Source organism: Bemisia tabaci, chromosome 10 (genome assembly GCF_918797505.1).
Source record: "Bemisia tabaci chromosome 10, PGI_BMITA_v3".
NCBI classification, from domain to species: domain Eukaryota; kingdom Metazoa; phylum Arthropoda; class Insecta; order Hemiptera; family Aleyrodidae; genus Bemisia; species Bemisia tabaci.
The window spans coordinates 25,592,302-25,611,091 of record NC_092802.1 but is presented as its reverse complement, the minus strand read 5'-3'; the positions used below and the strand labels follow the sequence as shown (position 1 = coordinate 25,611,091).

General features: G+C 36.5%; 2 protein-coding genes across 2 annotated transcripts in view; one reads left to right on the top strand and one right to left on the bottom strand.

Moving 5' to 3' along the window:
* LOC109044326 (ankyrin repeat and BTB/POZ domain-containing protein 2) overlaps nt 1-5,912 on the top strand; it is a 97,163-nt gene extending 91,251 nt beyond the window's left edge. Inside the window, exons 13-19 of the mRNA XM_019061998.2 lie at nt 191-480; nt 1,004-1,166; nt 2,120-2,222; nt 2,629-2,834; nt 3,274-3,567; nt 4,228-4,410; nt 5,594-5,912. Coding sequence (XP_018917543.1) covers nt 191-480; nt 1,004-1,166; nt 2,120-2,222; nt 2,629-2,834; nt 3,274-3,567; nt 4,228-4,410; nt 5,594-5,800 — 1,446 coding nt within the window. The 3' untranslated portion in view covers nt 5,801-5,912. The remainder of the gene's footprint in view (nt 1-190; nt 481-1,003; nt 1,167-2,119; nt 2,223-2,628; nt 2,835-3,273; nt 3,568-4,227; nt 4,411-5,593) is intronic.
* Nucleotides 5,913-8,231: 2,319 nt separating this feature from the next.
* On the bottom strand, nt 8,232-18,043 carry Zpr1 (zinc finger protein Zpr1). Its single transcript, XM_019061999.2, has 7 exons — nt 17,774-18,043; nt 16,215-16,461; nt 15,345-15,502; nt 13,954-14,242; nt 12,232-12,392; nt 10,947-11,210; nt 8,232-9,452 (listed from the first exon to the last, which is right to left on the bottom strand). The coding sequence occupies exons 1-7, from the start codon at nt 17,879-17,881 to the stop codon at nt 9,330-9,332; spliced, it is 1,350 nt and encodes a 449-aa protein (XP_018917544.1). The 5' UTR covers nt 17,882-18,043; the 3' UTR covers nt 8,232-9,329.
* Nucleotides 18,044-18,790: the final 747 nt, after the last annotated feature.

The following is an 18,790-nucleotide window of genomic DNA, read 5'->3' as shown; positions in this document are numbered from 1 at the left end:
ATCATAGTTTGTGAATAAAGTACTGATCTCATTAACCTTTACGTCCTTATATAGTGGAAAAATAATTTCAATTGCCCCCTCTTTGCTTCCTTTGTAATATTTAAAGATAAATATCAGAATTGAGTGAAAATGGCTGGTATTAATTTGATTATTTGTTAGCTCAATATTGATTTTTGATTCTTCGCTCCAGGGATCCTCGGCAGTCCATCCAGAACACCAACACTGGACTGCTCTCACTTATGCTGCACTTCAAGGCAATGTTGTGATAGTCAAATTATTACTCGAACGTGGTGCAAATGTTGAAGGTGGCGCAAAGCTTAGCGAAGAAAAGTGCACCATCACCCCTCTCCAGGTAGCAGCTGCCTCCGGGAATCTAGAAATAATTTCGCTGCTCCTGTCTCATGGTGCCCATCCATTTTTCTCAACGTTGCTTAAAGATCCACTATGTTACTCAGGTGCTGCTCAACGAGGCTGTTTCAGGTGAGGTACCTTTAAGTTGTTTCTTTGTACCAGCACTTAATGTAACCACGCATTTGACCCTTAGCTAACTGTTAAAAAAATGTTCATGAGAGAGCATTATCGAGAACGTCAATACCTAGCATGAGAGCATGAGAGAGTCAATATTTATAGATCTCCTAATGTTGAGATAAGTAGGATATGGAATAACATTGGTGGAAATATGGATTCCTTTCGTATCTCTCTGAGCGTCTTGAAGATTTTTGTGATAACCAGTACTAATGTAGAGAGAAATATTCCTTGCTTTTTTTCTGTTTGTCCATGACTTAGACCAGTAACAGTCGAAGACAAGCCAGTAACCTGGTTTGAAAAATTCCCTAGGTGCTGAATTATGCCCAAACGGTGTGAATTAAGAACATCTTGTTTCTTGCAGAAGAAAATATTTATGCACTTTGTAGAATGTTGAATTTTTGTTTGCGGTTGATTTTATAAGAAGCTCCTCTGCGAGAAACCATGATTTAATATTTTCTTTTATTTATTCTATCAGTGCTGTGTCGGTGTCTGCATCTCATGGCCTCAGATCTGTACTTCATAAACTGTTGTCCCATCCTCTGAATTCCAATATCAAAGAAGTTCTGTCGTTAGAGGAAATCCTAGCTGAAGGACTCAATCAGTTAACGAACGATCGAAGGGCAGGAATTCGTTTACAGGTTTGTATCACCTTTTATATTCACAATTTTTTCGGTCAAAATCTGTCCATTGTTGTTGAATAAGCTATGAGACAAGGTGTGACTTGAAGCATTGTACAACATATATTCTCTTTAAAATTTCAAAAGGAAAACAAATCAACGGTATGTAAAAAAATCAACGCCTAAACTAGATGTAGGTTTTCAGAGATCATTCAAGAGAACCTTTCAAGAGATTTACTCAGTGAGGGAATCATTTAAGAGAGGCAATAGTGTGCCTTTTTTCTCAATTTGAATCTCTAGAAGTGGGGAATTTGTCCACAGTTTAACGAACGTCAGCTCAATCGAAAGAAAAATAAATTTTAATGAAGGTTTTGATTAGATAGAAAAGCAATTTTGGAGTCAGGGGAAAAATGACAGAGAATCAGAAGTGAATAGGCAACCCTGCGTGCTGATTATTGAAATTGATAGACAAAGCCATTAGACAAAGAAGATGTAGGGAGTATGGGGTGATCCTGTTGGTTGTAGCGGATGGTTCGTATGGACTGAAGGGATAAATGATGGACTAATTGTAGGGAATCTTGAGGGTTGCTGTTCATTAGTCTATTACTTACCTCATTTCTTCATTGCAACGACCTACTTCCACCGATAGGATCGCATCATTTGCTCTATGTCCTCCAAGTCTATAGCTTTGTCTTTCATTTTCAATAATCAGCCTGCTGGAATGGGTTTCGGCTTAAGATTTTCAAGAGAAAGCATGTGGCTTTTATTCTAATTAAGACCTTGTCTAGGGGTCCATCATCTTTAGGGAAAAATTTAATAGTGCCTAACACTGGATATCAATAACTTACGATTTATATAAATTTCTTCTCTGCAAAAATTGATAATTTTTTTTGATCAATGGAAATCATAAATTAATTTTAATTTTCAGAGGGACTGAATTTATATTTCTTACACATTTTCTGTTTCGTTTTCAGGGTGCTGGGGAAGGGAACTGTGCTCAAATATTAAAATTAAGTAAAGCTCAAATCAAATCGCTCCAAGAATCCATGTATCATAGTGCAGAAAATAATTATTTAGGTAAGTTATAAAATTTATTCTTCTATCCATTTTTTTCTCTCTTTTTTTGCAAAAGGAGAGCATTTCAAAGGACAGTAATAGAGAATCTAAAAACAATTTGGTTTTAAATATGTAATGGAAGTGCAAAAGTATCAATGAAAAACTCAAAGTATTGCTATACCTAAAAAAAAAAAATGAATGATTTCTACTTGATTCCTGGCTAATTTTGACGTCAGCCAGAAGTGTGGTTGCACCAGAAAGGGTTACAAATATATCCCTCGAAAATATTTAATAAGGTAATTTCATTGATCTTAAATAATGTTCACGATTTCTGATGATCTCATTGTACCGTATGTTTTCCGAAATTTGTCATTCAGTCCTCTCTCTTTGGTCTATACGCAAATTAATATCCGCTCCTTGTTTTCAGAAATAACGTTGGATATTAGGAACTTAGGAATACCATGGACGTTACATTGTTGGATGTACACGTTGGCAACGGCCCATGATCATCACCTAGAGACAATGATCGACCAACTCCTCCAGGATTTCCTTCAGGTCTGGCCGGATGACTGGTCATCGCAGTTTGTGGATGAATGCCTCCCACTTCTGTTCAGTATATTCAGGCATAGCAAGGTATTCTAGGTTTTTTTAGTTCAAGTTACGAATTTCTTATGTTAAATTGAAGGGTTGGGTGCAGAAAGGGCACTCCATGGTTTGGTGTCTCAGAAGCTCTGCTGACGATTCATCCATTATGATCAAAACAAATGTGTGTAATTCGTTGAAAATTTTCCTCGAAAATTAAGTCAGTATTCTTTATGTATCACAATGCTTGAGAAGAGAAATCTCCAAAACTTTACACTACAGCTTCCTCTCTGAAATATGAATTAATAAAAATAAATAACGCAAGTAACATAGCTTAACTTAAACGTACGGAACATATGGTGTTGATAGTTCAGTGCAGGAGTCTCTGATAATGGGCAATTCTGCACAAATTTATTAGTCTCTACCAAATTTATCAATACCAGGGTGTTTCAGTATTCAGAATTGAATGGTGATTTATCTTATTTTCCAGAACGAAGGCACGACTTTGCTACTAGCAGATATATTTCAGACTTGTTTTGGGTGGGAGCCAATTCGACGGATCAGCGACTCAATTCTGAATGGGAGCGCTCGAATCGATCCCAAATTTGTCAACAATCCTGAGCTGAGCGACGTTCAGTTTCGAGTCGAAGGCCGCGTCTTCTACGCTCACAAGATCGTCCTCGTCACAGCTTCGTCACGATTCCGCAACATGCTCAGTTCTAAGCTTTGCGAAGGAAACCCTCCAATTGTACAGATTAATGACATCAGATATCATATATTCCAGGTCTGTAATCAGCATTGTAACTAATCAGTGCTCATATATCCATTGGAAATGAATAGAAAGTATCTATTTACATTATATATATACATTTTGAATATAATAAATGAAATTCATGAGTAGAAATTATAAGCTAAAGTTTGATGTGTATGTTTTCGCCATATTTTGAAAATATGGATGTATTTAAGTGCGCCAAATTAGTGACTTTCACAAGCACAAAATCAATGGCGGAACTCAGAAAAAATGGATCTGTTACATTGCACATTTTGCATTGTTTATTTTTTTTTCAATTTATTTAATTTTTTATGAAAAGCCAATCAATATCATTTAATGAAAACTACTGTAATATTTTTAGTTCATAAAAAGAATACTCTGAAAATTGTAACCCAAAAGTTTTCCTTGGAAAAGAAATAATATTTTGAGCAGAAAGTTTGAAATGCTACGACCCAAGACATGCTAGCAGAGATTAACAAATAAGGTGGGATTCATCAAGAGAGATATCCAATAATCAAAATCACTGGGCATGAATTTTTTTTTTATGAATCCTAGATCAAGATAATTTTATTTCAAAGGAAAACCCCTTTTTTCTTTTTAATAAAAACTCCTATGATTAATTTTCTATGCTTTGATGGAACTTGAGTAAAATTGAAAATTCTATTTTTCCAGCTGGTAATGCAGTTTCTATACAATGGTGGCTGTGAAAATCTCGAGGTAGACAACAATGATGTACTGGAGTTGATGGCGGTAGCCAATTTCTTCCAATTGGATGGCTTACTGCGGTTTTGTGAAGCTAAATGTTGCGACATGGTCGACCTTGATAATACTGTCTCCATGTATATCCATGCCAAAGTAAGTTATCTTTCCTGGGAAAAAATCTCTTATTTTTCTTTTTATGAGGGGAAACACTCCGGGAGCCAGAGTCGGGAATCACTGTTCGAAAAAATCTCTTTTGAAATTAACGTTACGGGATCAAATTAGTGTAGAACCTTTTTCTTACCGATTTTCCAAAATTGTTGAGGTTTTTACGCGGAAACCAAACGCCTACTCGCAATTGCAAAAACATATCATAATTTTTGTTTTTTTTAGAAATTTTTCCTATCACCTGACGATGAGCGGTTGCTTGAAACGGCCGTAGTGTAAAAACATAATCAATTTTGGAAAATCGGTAAGACAAAGGTTCTACATTAGTTTGATAAATATGACCGATAAAGTTAAGAAATAAAGTGAACTTTACAGGTTGTTTTTTCTTTTTAATATTACTGGAAATTCAGACAAAATCTTTTAAAAATAGTAATGACTGCATGATTTTACCCAGGAGTCTGTTTGAAACATGACTTTAAGGAGGTACTTTTCAACACCTCTGAAGTAGGTACAATAGGAAATCAGCTGTCATCGATTTGGCATTGAAATGAATTACTGGGATCCAGGTAGCGTATCTTCTGTAGTGCCTAAACCATGGTGTGTAGAACTAGGAGAGGAATAGTATTCATTAGGAAATAATAAATCTCACGGAAATGCAGGAAGAAATCAAGGAATCTTCACTAGAAACCCGGGTGCCTCTTCTTCTATCGCTTAGAATTTCTGTTAATGCACCTGAGCTGCCTTCATTGACCTCTTGAATGGCATTTTCTTCAAATCTTTAGATCATCAAATCATCAGAATAATAGAGAAGCTTTCATTAACCAGATAATATAAACATCAGGGACGCTTTTGGAATCAAAAATTTGAATGTGTGCCAAAGTATCGGCTGAAAGATAAAAAAAAAATTATATTCATAACTGAAACTCCTGGGAATTATGTAGTTCTTCCCAAAAAAATCCTTGAAAAAGAGGATCCGCGGTTTCTCATTAGGAAATGAACTGAAAATCAGGGATTGAGCGTCATCAAGAATTCTGTGCTTGTTAAACTATTCTGCATGGACTCAATTTGACCTCAGGTAGGAACTCTCTAATGTGTATCGGGCTATTCTTGATAATTTTTTTGTACGAGTTTTACATTTAAATACATTTAATTTTTGCCCATCTCTTTTCAGGTTTACCATGCTTTCCAGCTGATGGAATACTGTCAAGGATTCCTCCTTCAAAACATGGTGGCTCTACTCACATACGATGACTCTGTCAAGCGGCTGCTTTTTGGGAAAAAGTTACACAATCACGATGTTTTGACAGGGCTCCTCATAACACTTCAGGCCCGAATCAAAGCAAGAAATGCAGTTCGACCTGGTCCAAAACCAAAGTAGCCTATTTATCTTCAAGGAGAACATTGTTACAAGCTTAGTCAACGAATTTTGGGAATTTAAAAAATTCAACCCTGCCTCTTTTCTCCTCTTTGAATATTCTAATTTTTAAATAGGTGCCAGAAGAAAAAAAAGGTTCAATGGGTCTGTAGCACGCAAAAGATACAACAAAGGGTACAAACCTTCTACAGGTGAAATTGCACAAGAATCAGGATGGGCACGTCTGAAGAGTCTTAAGTCCACTCCCGTACACGCAATATGTGTAGTTTGTACCACGCTCTTTCAAATTTATCATGCCAGGTCGCCACTCAGTGGCCATTAGTGATGTTTGCCGAGAGAGTCTCAAGAAAATCTAACCTAAATGAACAAACACTCTTGCAACTGCTGAAATATTTCCTCACATAAGATTTCCATCGATCCAAAAAAAGTTTTCAAAACTGTATGTTTATTCTAACTCCTCTTTTTGGGCAAACCTGGTCACTGGGGACTGAGAGAAACTGCGCGATTACTTGACAAATTTGAAAAAACATGTTGAAAACTCCACAGATTGTGCGCTAGGGAGTGGATTTCAGACTTTTCCCATGTGCCCATGGTATTTTTCAGCCTATTGTATCCTCAAGGAATCCATTCACTTGCCTATATCTTTTGCGTGCAACAGACTTATTCAATATTCCCACTATAGAAATTCTCTCGCGTTAGAACAATTTTTTAACCTTAAATGACAGCTTTCACTTAAGGAGAAAGACCATGGTTTGTCTGAACCTATGGAACTGTAGCTCTGCAATCTTTGCAATAATTTTATAAGCAGCTGTTAGGAAATTATATTTCTAGAACAGTTGCAACAAGGAATTTAAGTTGCCTTGAAAAGTTTAGTGCTGTGGACAGGAATGGGCCTGTTGCAAACGTTTGCTGGATGAAAATGTCTCAAAAATCACGATGAGCACATCGGCAAAGTCTGAAATGCACTCATTCCTTCACAATTTACGTACAAAATTTGCGTAATTTCAAGCTGCCTGCCTCATAAACGATACCACGGCACAGGTGAACAATTCATTAGAGGAGTCATTCCATCCAACCCCTGCTCAAAAGGATACTAGGCAATATTCGACATAGCCGACGCCAATCCGCCAAAACAAATGTGAAGGGACTCTGATTCTAACCACCTGTTAATAATCGGCGTGTTTACATTCACATTTTTCTCGCATTGATAGATGTCTGCTTTGATTGACCTTGTGCTCTCCAGCAACAGGGATTGAATGGAACAACTCTTCCAACGAAATTTTCACCTGTGCTGCAGTATCCTTTTTGAAGCGGGAAGCGTAAAAAAACGCAAATTTCTTACGCAGATCGTGAAGTTAGGAGTGCATTTCAGAGTTTGCCGATGCGCTCATCGTGATTTTTGAGACATTATCTGTAAGGAACAATTCTAATTTTTGCTCCAGCAAAAGTTTGCAACAAGCCCATTCCCAGAAGAGTTTCTGAGCATTCCTTAACACCCGAATGTTTTTTGGGAGAGGAAATCTCTACCAGAAATGCACTGAAACGATCGCTTTCCTGAGAATGATCCTGTTCCGATCATTTTCCTAGGAAAAATCCTGTGCTGATCCCTTTCATGGGAAGGATTCTGTTCAGATAAATTACAGAAGCCCTTACTTACTTGTGATTTAAACTTTTTAGAACTTAACATTTTGTATCAAAAATTATTCCAGCAAGTGTCTCAATCCACATGCTCTCTAGTACTAATATTTAAGCGTCTATGTACTAATATTTACAGTCCAAAAAGGGAGGTACAAGAACTGTGCTTTTTGCCTCCAAGCTGTTTGTATGATAATGTAATCATCCCAAACTTGGTATTGCATAAGACTGCCTTTACAGTGTCCGAGATCTTACAGAGTATCTCACACCGTATTTTGAACTTTGTGCCAAAGTTTGTCGAATTTCTCGCTTTCAGTGTCTGTTTTTTGTTGATATGTAATTTTTTTGAATTTGCATTTTTGCTAGACTTTTAAGTCGCCATACGCTTTTAATTTCGAAGTAAGTTTGTAGTCTTTCTCTTATTTTGTCACAAATATTTGCTCAAGAGAATTAAGTGTAACCTAATTTATACAAACATGGATAGTTAGATGTTGATTCCTATGTTCATATTCACCCCTATATTTAGCTATTTACTTGGCCTGATCAAATCTAAAAAAACGAAATGTAGACGCAAAATGAGAGAATCACCGAAAGAAATTGAAAATCAAAATTATCATTAACTCGAATTTTGATTAAGATTAATCCAGCTGTTTCGGAAGGAAGCATATCATCACATTATTTTTCACCTTTCTATTTTTGTATTCACTTTTTATTTTTTTTAAATTTAGATATTTATATTTTTGTTCCAAATTGTGTACATAAATCATTAGCCATGGAAGTAAAACATATCAAAATGAGATTTAACGTTTTTATAATATTTTTATTATTATCTCTTGTACATTTGTGTTGAGATGTATGTCTGTAAAGATGTTTGTAATATACAATCATTACTTGTTTAATACCTTTTTTTTGTTCGTGATTTCTTTGCTATCCATTATGAATGAAGTGCAATGTAAGGAATTGAAATGATGGGGTGCCAGCGGATACCCTGTTTTTCTTTTCTTTTCTTCCCACTTCAAATAGCCCACAAGGGCTAATCCTGCGCTTTGTTTAGTCCCGTCCCTACCAACCAGTCCCAGGCAACCATTGTTGTTAGGTGATTAGAAAAACAAATTACTGTTTTATCACAAAATTGTGGGTGGTATTATTTGCATACTTGTGAAAACTTGCATGAAATTTTATGCTAAAATTTTATTCAATGTTCCTATGCGAAAATATCTTACTTTTCTTTAATCAAGAGACAAAGCATTCCAATATTTTAGGTCTTCTAGTTCTTCTGTGTAATCTAGCATTACTTCGTTTCTTAATATCTTTGTAAATTTAATTAATGTAGATAAATACGAGGCATACAGCCTAAGTATGGTATGTACGAATTTTTAAGAAATAAAAGAGGAAATATATGAGTAGAGCAATATGCAAACCAGATGAATGTTTTTCTAGCTGTGGATAAATCATCAGCAAGACTTTCCTGCAAAATATACCAGGAAAAAACCCTCTAATGTGAAAAGTCAAATACTTCATGCAAATAAAACTGAGTAAAATGAGGTCAGAAAAATATTGGGATCAAACACATGTATGATATGGATAATAAAATATAATATAATTTGATGATGTTTTGTTTAATATCTGATCTTGTTGCAACAAAAAGTACCGATTTTAACGGCTCAATCAACAGATTACAGATAAACAGAGATATTGAATAAAAACAAAGAGAAATAAACTTCAACAATTTTAACAATTGCAAAACTTAAGGACGATCGAACCTTTTGGACAGAGCTTATAGGCTCTGAATAACATCTGAAATTTTGTGATCAAAGCAACCATGATTTAGTGCATGACACCTCACAAAGGAAAACAAAGGACCTGATTATTGACTGATAATGCATCCATCTGAAAATCAACTATCCTCTTCGTAGTTTTCAGTTTTCATATCATTCAATCCAAGCTCTTCATTCTGATCGAAATTCCTTTCATAATGGGTGATCTTCAGTCCATCGTCAGGGTCTGGAGGCGTTTTACTCTGCAAATAATACAAATGAATAAGGAAATCTAAAAATATAGGAGACAAAATAATTTTCGTGGACGGCAAAGGTTGTGGTAAACCTTAAGTGCCTCTCAGATTTGAGACAAAGATGTATACATGACATTATCCAAATTGTAATGAGTATTTCTGTTTCAAAGAAACAAGCACTGTGGCTATAATATCAACATCTTTGTGACATCATCGAGACAAAGTAAAGGAATGAAAGTTCCCAAAAAACAGTTAAAGGACAAAACCAAAAGTATCAGTTCATTAAGGCAGCTGAGATAAAGAATGAAAATAACTTTTACATCCCACAAAAATCACCCCTTTAACATTGCTTAACGCTTGCAAATACCTGGCAGCTGAAGCTTCCTGCAAATTATGGATAACTTCAAAGTCATATGATTGACAAACTAGCTCTCATAGTCCAAGGCTGCATGAATAGAATTTGCGATTAAAACTAAAAAAGCTTCTGGGCATAATGGGCCACTCAGCAACGTGCAAATATTAGTCAGAAGATGAATGAACATTCATCTTCTGACTGTTCTACCTGATAACATTATCAGGTAGAACACCGTGTCTGCAACTTCGAAAGTAACTCCTAACCAAGATCTTAAATGTAATGACTTCAAACCTGCTGCTCATGAAAAGCACCATCCTCTATATGAGTTAAAACCGACACTAAATGTCAGCGTAGCAGTACATATCTACAGTCTTCTTCAGTATGAAAATATGGCAACCTCAATCATAGCACTTCAGCTCAGCTGTTGCACATTGTTAACACTTTGAGCAAAACAGGACAAGGATGGAACACTACTCTATTAAAAACCCTGCCAAAACTGTTGTGATACCGAGTAGTGCGTGATTTGAAAACAATGAAACAGAACAGAGAACAGAAAATAAATAAGAACAGAAAATTTAAATTTTCCTTAACCACTGCAAAATAAAACCACTGATGTCTTAGTTAAGAGGTAATTTCACTAATTTTCACAGAGCAAATCATATTCTTTGTAAAATTTTGGAGAGGCACACATACCAGAATGCTTAAATTTATACCATGTCTAATGGTCAATTGGACATATTTATGCGAAAAGGAACTATGCGCAAGTGGAAAGATGGGGTGTGCTCGTGGAAGCTGGATAAGAAACAATGTAAAAGTGGATATAAGTAGTTCCTTTTGAGAAAATGGAAAAGCATGATTTGACATTAAATCAAAAGGAACTGAGCACTAACTTGTGAGCCGTGGGCATGTCACAAGAGCCTTGTGGACAGGGCTCATGAGTTAAAGACTGACGACCTAGTCGTCGTTGCTTATGTAGCGCCTCGTCCTGCCCAGTCCTCATCACTAACGTTACTGGCGCTTTTTAAGTTCTATTCATTCTTATGGTCCGAGCACTAACGAGCATACCCCATCTTTCCACTTGCACATAGTTCCATTTAGCATAAATATGTCGAATTCTGAGGTACTGTCGTAGTTTAAGTTAGATGTACCTGAACATAACTATTTCCGGCAGGGTCATCCAGGACTAGAGTGATTTGTGTCTTTTGTTTCAATACATCATCTAACCGGGTAAGAAACTCTTGCAGTTTCTCTAGGGAACCTGGCTCTGCACTGTCACTAAACATCCGCCCTTGAGAGTCCAGCTGTTCCTTCATATTTACGATTAAGCCTTCGACAGTCGTAAACTTCCCGCCAAGAGCGGCAGATCCGACTTCCAGGTCCAGCTCAGGAATTGATACACTGCAAGTCTCCGACTGGGAACAAAATTTAGGATAGTTTTAGACCAAACTACTCAAAAAACAATATCTGTTCGTAAGATTATGTCTCAACTATTAATGATACATCGATGGCTAAAGTGCAAAACGACGTATCTTTATTGCGGGATTTCCAATTTTCTGCTCCTATTTTAGTTTTGCGGAGAGAAGCAAGTCAACTTTACACCTTGAAATTTAAACAGAATATTTGGCTCAAATAGAGGAAAAGGTAAGGAAGTTTCCGAGAAATTATGCTAAGTAGTTCTTCAAAGAACAGTGAAATATGACAGGAAGTCTGCAAAGTTGTGAACGGAGATACTTAGTTCCGTACTTTCGCCATCGATATAAATGATACCAGGAAAACCTATGACATTTCTTTAAAATATTGAGAAAATACTAGAAAAAAGATAATATTTTGATTAAGTTACTTCACGATCCAAGATTCGCCGTGCATTTGCCACTATCTTAAGATCCCAAGATCGAGCATTTTTTGTGACCCAGCAAAATATTAGAGCCGTATTTTACAATTTTTTTACAGACTTGTTTAGTAACATCATAACTGAAGCATGTTTTCCAAGTTTTATCATTCATAGGTTTTTTTCTACACATTGAAACGGTGAATTTAAATAAATTTCATGTCATTCTTTAATCACCACACTAATGATTCTTAGTCCACACTATTGCATTGGATAAAGAAAAAACTAGATTGAAACCAAAGGTCTTCAAAAAATCATTAGTAAAGGATCCATCCTTTAAATTAAGAAAATTAAAAACTAGAACAGAGGAACTGAATGCAGCAAATCTTTACTCCATCTTTTCTTTGCATAATTCCAAGAGTTGACATTTCTAATAGTCTCATTTGTTTGTGGCAGAAAATTTTTAAGTGAAATGCACAAGATCGCAAACAGGGACAAACGTGAACAAATATGAAATGCGTATTGATTTGAGCCTGCAGAAACCTGCTTTAAGTCCTCCAACTGAGGAGTGGTGCTTCATTTTTTATCCTATTAATATTACTTACTTTGAGAATATCGCGGCATAAATCTTCTTTGTCAACAACGCTGACCTCTATTTTTAAGCCTTGAGGTTCAATTCCGCCTCCGCCCTTCACTTCGTTAGAGCGGTGCCCACAAGCTTCACAGGTTGTCGCCATGATAACCATCTCCTTGAAATAAGGAATATCTAAGAATGGCTAAGGATGAATATTAATGAACAAAAACTCTTTTAATTGAGAAAAGATACAACAAAATTATTTTTATTCTTCGTAGAAGCAATATGAGAAGCAGGTAAAGTGTCAGACAAGTTTTGGTGAGGAAAATTTGCTTGTAGATTCTTCAAAAGTAAATTCAATACTATGATCAAAGTAACGCTCAAGTTCGATCTTCTTTAGTCACTTGATTGAAGTGACACCACTGTTACCATCATGTTATAATTATAACTCGAATCAAGATTCAAGCAACACTCTTCCAAACCAGACCCAGTGAAATACTTCAGTAGACCTTAATTTGTGACCGGATCCTGTGAAATGGGATCTTATCTCCCATGAGAAAATTTTCCCATAATTTATGCAAAAAGTTATATCACATTTTTCTACAACCTAAACTTTTTTTTTTGGAACTTCAGGACTCGTATCTCTAACAATTTTTGAGCTTTCAGTGTCAAAAAATGCTCCTAAATATCCAAATCATCATCCATTCTGCACTTGAAAAAATGTGAGGAAAATATTCTCTATGGGGAAAAAGGTCATTCATAGATTCAGTCACATTTCCATTTCCCTGCTATTTTTGAATCAGAAATCGAGAAAATTACATCAAAGAAAAAGAAATCTATCCATAGGAAAGTTTAAAACGTACAGCTAGCTCTAATTATCAATAGAGTATTGTGTGGTTTTCACTAAAATTTCATTTTATGCATCCCTATCTATCATATGTTCCAAGTCCTGAATTATGAGCATTAGGTATCTCTTTTCCAAAATGTCCAGTGCAGGCTGACTTATTGTATTAAAGTGCGTCTTTGTGTGAAAATGTTGGGGCAAGAGTAAATATGAAAACGCACAAAAATTTGTGTTGTTTGGCATCCTAAAAGGCAAGTAAGAAATCCTCCACCTCCCACTTTGTCTTTCATAAAACACATGTTAAATACGTTTTTGTTAGAGGTTTATGAACACATGCAGGGTTTTTACTTTTCTTCGATTTTCCAATTCCCTGTATTTTCCCTGCAATGTTTGCATGAAATAACTCTTTCCTAAAACGCATTTGTTACAGAGGTATATAACTATACACTGCCAAGACTCTGATTGTTGACAACTTGAAAAGGCTACCTTCAACTTGTAAAAATCTTGTCCAACTTAACTATCACACAATACTTTTCTACATTGGAGTGGTTACGCACAAATGGTCGAGACCTGTGGATTTTGAAAACGCAAAAATTCCAGAGTTAAGGTCAAATTCCCTATGTTTTCCCTTCAAATTCAATGCCTCGAGTTTCCCCTGCTTTCGCTTTAGTAGTAGAAACCCTACAGATGATTTCAAAAACTGCAACCACGATGCAAAATGCCTCACCACTTTACTTTACAAAATATGTATTTTTGAAAAAGATTCATTTAAAAAACTGTTGCAGAGGTCATACTCTATAATATCAAATCTTGAGACTAATGTATAAAGCATAATGCCTGAGGTATAAAGTGCTTTGGGGAGTTGGAGCGTCAAGCTGCCCGTTGAACGTGAGGTGATTAAAAGGATACTGGTCATCTTCATGTTGGTATCACAAGGTGCACTGCAGTTAGGGCAATTGGTTCTGAAGCATAGCACCTCGCCTTCAAGATCCTCTAGAGTGTGACCTGTTTCATTGATAGGAGGAAGAATATGGTCCTGCTGCTTCGCTTCGTTGTCTTCTACCTCCGAGTGATCGAAAATTCCCAGTGCATGGTCTTGCTCTTTCGTCCGGACAAAATGGTGTGACGTACAATCAGGATCTCTTTGAGGTGCATGGGGATTTGATACAAAACAGTTTCCACTTATATCTTCGAAGCACTAGAAAAAGGAGAGGATGAATCAATTTAAAAAACAGACTCAATATAGTCAAGAGAATGAAAAATGCAAGGAACTCATAATTGCACTATTGATTGTGTTAAGATGAGAATTACTGTGGAAGAGATGCATATTTTAATTCCAAAAGCAACTCAACTCAAGCTCAAATGAAACCAAACTCATTATCTAATTAAGCTCTCTCAACGCATTTAAATGCTTCTACAGATGAACATAGCATATTTTATTGCCTACTCAATTGCAGAGGCATCAAAATTTTCAACTCTTTAATGCACATTTTACTCTGGAGTTAGGCTTTTCAGACGTTGAGCCATATTCAATGTAGATTTCACTCATTAATAAAGCAGTGGTTGGTGAAACAAAGCTATAACTTAATTACTGTCAGTCCTTCAAGAAAAGTGGGATTTGGGAGGGAAAAATCCTTCCGATCCACCACTGATGCTAAAGAAAAGGGTGAGGAAGAGGCGTTCAGGTTGGGATTTTTCACTCATAAAAGTGCTATCACTTTTCAGAATCCACTGTCTTTCATTATTTCTCTGTTCCTCAGCCTTCTGACACGGGATATTATACAATACCTTATAGAGAACCAACCAGACGAACAATAAGGAGATGTAGGAAACGAGAGAGCAAAGAAAAAAAGTTGATCAATTCTTTGGTTCAATTTACTGGCTCAGTTTACGATGGTGGCCTATCATGGCAAGTCAAAGCTTTTACCTGCATTGCCAATCACAAGACTCAAACAGACCTGAACTGCCTCTGTTCTCCTAACTTTACTCTTGAATTTTCCTTGTAGCTCCTGCATGTGGTCATTCTTGTTTTGCTGTGCATCATTTCTAAGTTTTCCTGCAAAATCTGGGACTCCTTGAGAAAACACAGACAAAGCTCCCAGCTCCTCACAATATTTTCAGTTCCACTGATTGGAATTTCTGAAGTTTAACTGCTGTAAAAACTGGTACCATCTTCCACTCCCAGAACAAGCTTTGTAGCTATAAAGCACTCCCTTCATAACATCCTTCTGGCATTGATGCCTGAAGGATTGTGGTTTGATGGGGAACATTATGTCTAAAAACTCCTTTTGACATCTTACCATTGTAAAAGGTTCTTTGACTTCCAACAGACCAACTAGCTTCTCAATGTGTTTACCGAGAACATCAGCTTCCACCGGATTGGCTTCTAGGCTCTTGGAATGAATCTCCTGAAAACTCGAGATAGCGCTTGAAATAACACTCTCCACTGTTGTCACATCTATAACGTAAAAAAAAGCAATGATTATGATACATCAGTCAGGGCTTCAACATCAAAGGGATGAAAGAGACATTTGGCTCTCATAATTGTTTCATACAAAACATAGACATACATACAGCAAATTGGAATGAAGTTATACTAAAATGCAAGAAGGATATCATTCCAAAATTCAAACGTAGCGCATTCTGCAGCATAGAATTCTTACTTAACTGGATTTTCGGAGTCAATAAAATATTGAAGATGCCGGCAGCGATGAGATAAATGCCCAATCTTGCGATCCTAGAATCGCAGCCAACATGAGGCAACTTTTAAAAATAATGACTCCGATTTTTTTGTGTTTCTAAAATACTTGAAAAATTGGGGTAAATTGCACATACTACCAAGAAATTTTGCACTCTGCCATGAAATTAAACTTTAAGAAAAACCCTGGATCGTGATACTATGTTTTAGAACTTCAAAAATGTTTTGTGAATTGGAAAATGATATCACAAATGTGGCATGTGATACAGTGGCTGGAAGGTAAAGAGATTCATTTACTCTGTTAAGGGAATGGATTGTTATCTACCAGTGAGTTCAACTTGTAAAGAGAAATACAAGATTGCATAGCCAACACTATATCCTCGTTTATACAAATATGCTGAGAAATGTGCAAGTTGTCCTTCTGAGGAAGAGTGCATGTGGAATTAAAAGTAAAAAATGTTTATCACTGTACCTCCTTTGGTAGATTTGACTTCAAATTCAATCGCAGGGACATTTATTATTGTATGTTCAGATTTAACAACTGTCCGGTTCAGATCTGCTACCGTGTTCACAACCAACTTGATTCGGATCCCTTTCTCTTGAATTTCGCCTCCTGACTGTAGTTCGTTGTTCTGATACCCACAATCGTCACATGAGAAGGACATCAATACAACTTCTTTGTAGAACGGGATCTTCGTCAGGAGTATTCTGGTGGTACCCTGAAAAGGCACAATAATGTGTTGGGTAATGATACAAGTATAATTCTAATTTCACTTAATTTACTTGAAGTCATGTCAAAAAAGGTGTATACTAGTCTCTTGGCCGCAATTCGATCAGAGCGTTGCCAACAAGAATGGAGAGACCGTAACTACGTTCCTGTGACGTTACGCTAGTAAATGAGACTCGGACGCAGTTTAACATGTGTTCTTGTGGGAAAACGCCTGATGCATGTTCCTTTCGTGTTGATATCTTCACGGGGGCTGATCTAATGCAAAATTTCATAAGAACCTTTTGGGAAGGGTTGAAATTTCACTCCAGAAAACTAACCAAATCATTAATGACATTGTCTGCTGATCGAGGAAATGAAAGCTTTATACCAAAAATCGTTACTCTTCTCAGATTCAAACGCGCCGCTCACGCAAGTTCGGCCACTCTGATTGGTCAGCGACTGCCTCACTCATCAATGGCCCGGTTGTGCTTATTGTTTTCGGTAAATATCTGCTAACTTGACGTCACAAAACTAACTAGTTACAGCCTCTCCATTCTCGTACACAACGTTCAGAGCTGATTTTCTGAGGATCCTTAAGCCCAATGTACACTATTCAACTCTACTTCGCCTTTAAATGAATGAAAAGCTAGATGATGTTATTCTGACAAAAGAACACAACAATATGAAGAAAAGTTGAACAGGCACTAGAATGGGAAGTCACATTCAACTTTTCGTTCTTATCGACTTGGCTGGAAGTTTGAGAAAAAATATTCTGGCAAATATTGGCTGTATCTTCGCAAACTGGAAGCTGCTTCAAGTACCCGAAATCCGTTTGATGATAGCACACTGCAACAGCAGTTAAACCAATTCTGTGGCGTTCAACTTTCCATCCAACGTCCAATGCTTGAGTCAAATAAAAAGTTGAATGGTGTAAATTGAACATTATTAAGACCATTGAAAGTAGTCAGAATCTTAAACAAGGGGTTATCATCTTCACCACATCCTGGAATTAATATTATGGAATAATTCACTGTCTTTCAGCATCACTGACTTTAATACTATTTACACTTCTCGAACAGATAGATCAATGGCCTAAGTATGACACCACGTACTTCCAAAATTAAGAGATTTATGTTATGGATGCTATCATGAGATCGAGGTCACGATAAAGAGATTATTTTCCTTTCCAGGGAACAGTGAATCGATACTCCGTAGATCTGTCTTTAGAGTAACTTTCCAAACCAACTGGACAGCTGCATGTTACACCTGAGGCAATGGACTAAGATATGGCAATAGTAATTTGGAGAATGGGAAAATCTTACATTTTTCTGACAGTTCATACACAAGCTTTCAATTTCTGTGACTTCGGGCTCAGTATCATCGGGATCCAGGGGGCGAAATAAGGGCTTTTGATGTTTTATTTCACCCATTTCAGAAGGAGAGATATTCTCCGAGTCTAGACAAAACAGTAAACGGTAGCACAAAAAATTAACAGATGAAAAACTACACACAAGGAGGATAAAATTGCTGATCCAGCACAAAATGAAAATAGATGTTTCCAGAAACCTTACAAAAACATGGAAAACCTAACCTCCAAATTACGCGACCAAAGATTTTCCCAATTATTCCTCTTTTCGAACAGAAGGAATCTTAACCGCAAATTCTGAACCAGACGCTTTGATTGGTCTAGAGCGGTTCATTCCATTTATTCCAAGTTGAACCAAAATAAGCGGGAATTTCAAATAATTCCGGATATCCTGTTTACCAAATAGTTTCCGTTTCCGGAAAGCGGTGTTGTCAGTTTTATTTATCAATGCTCGGAAAACTGACAACACTGTTTACCGGAAACGGATACGATTTGGTAGACAGGATATCCGGAATTATTTGAAATTCCCGCTTGTTTTGGTTCAACTCGGAATAATGGGAATAATTGGAATGAACCGCTCTGGACCAATCAAAGCGTCTGGTTCAGAATTTGCGGTTAAGATTCCTTTTGTTCGAATAGAGGAATAATTGGAAAAATGGGTTGTAAAAGTTGTTTTTGAAAAACCGGCGGCAAATTTAAAATGACGGGCTTTTCACTGGGTACTACCGCATTCGACAAGCGTTCGACGGATCTCGCTAGAAACAATTTCCTCTATTATTTAATTTATTTTGCAAAAACCACAATGGCGCCTCTAGTTAATGTTGCCTACAAATACTTCTTGAGCTCAAGAATGCTCTCAAAATTAAAGTTGTAATGGAGGTTAATTGTCAGATACCATGGGAGAATCAATTGTTGCATTTAAGTTAACCTTTTTTATTTAGAGACTGCAATTTTATACACAAGCAAGGATAAC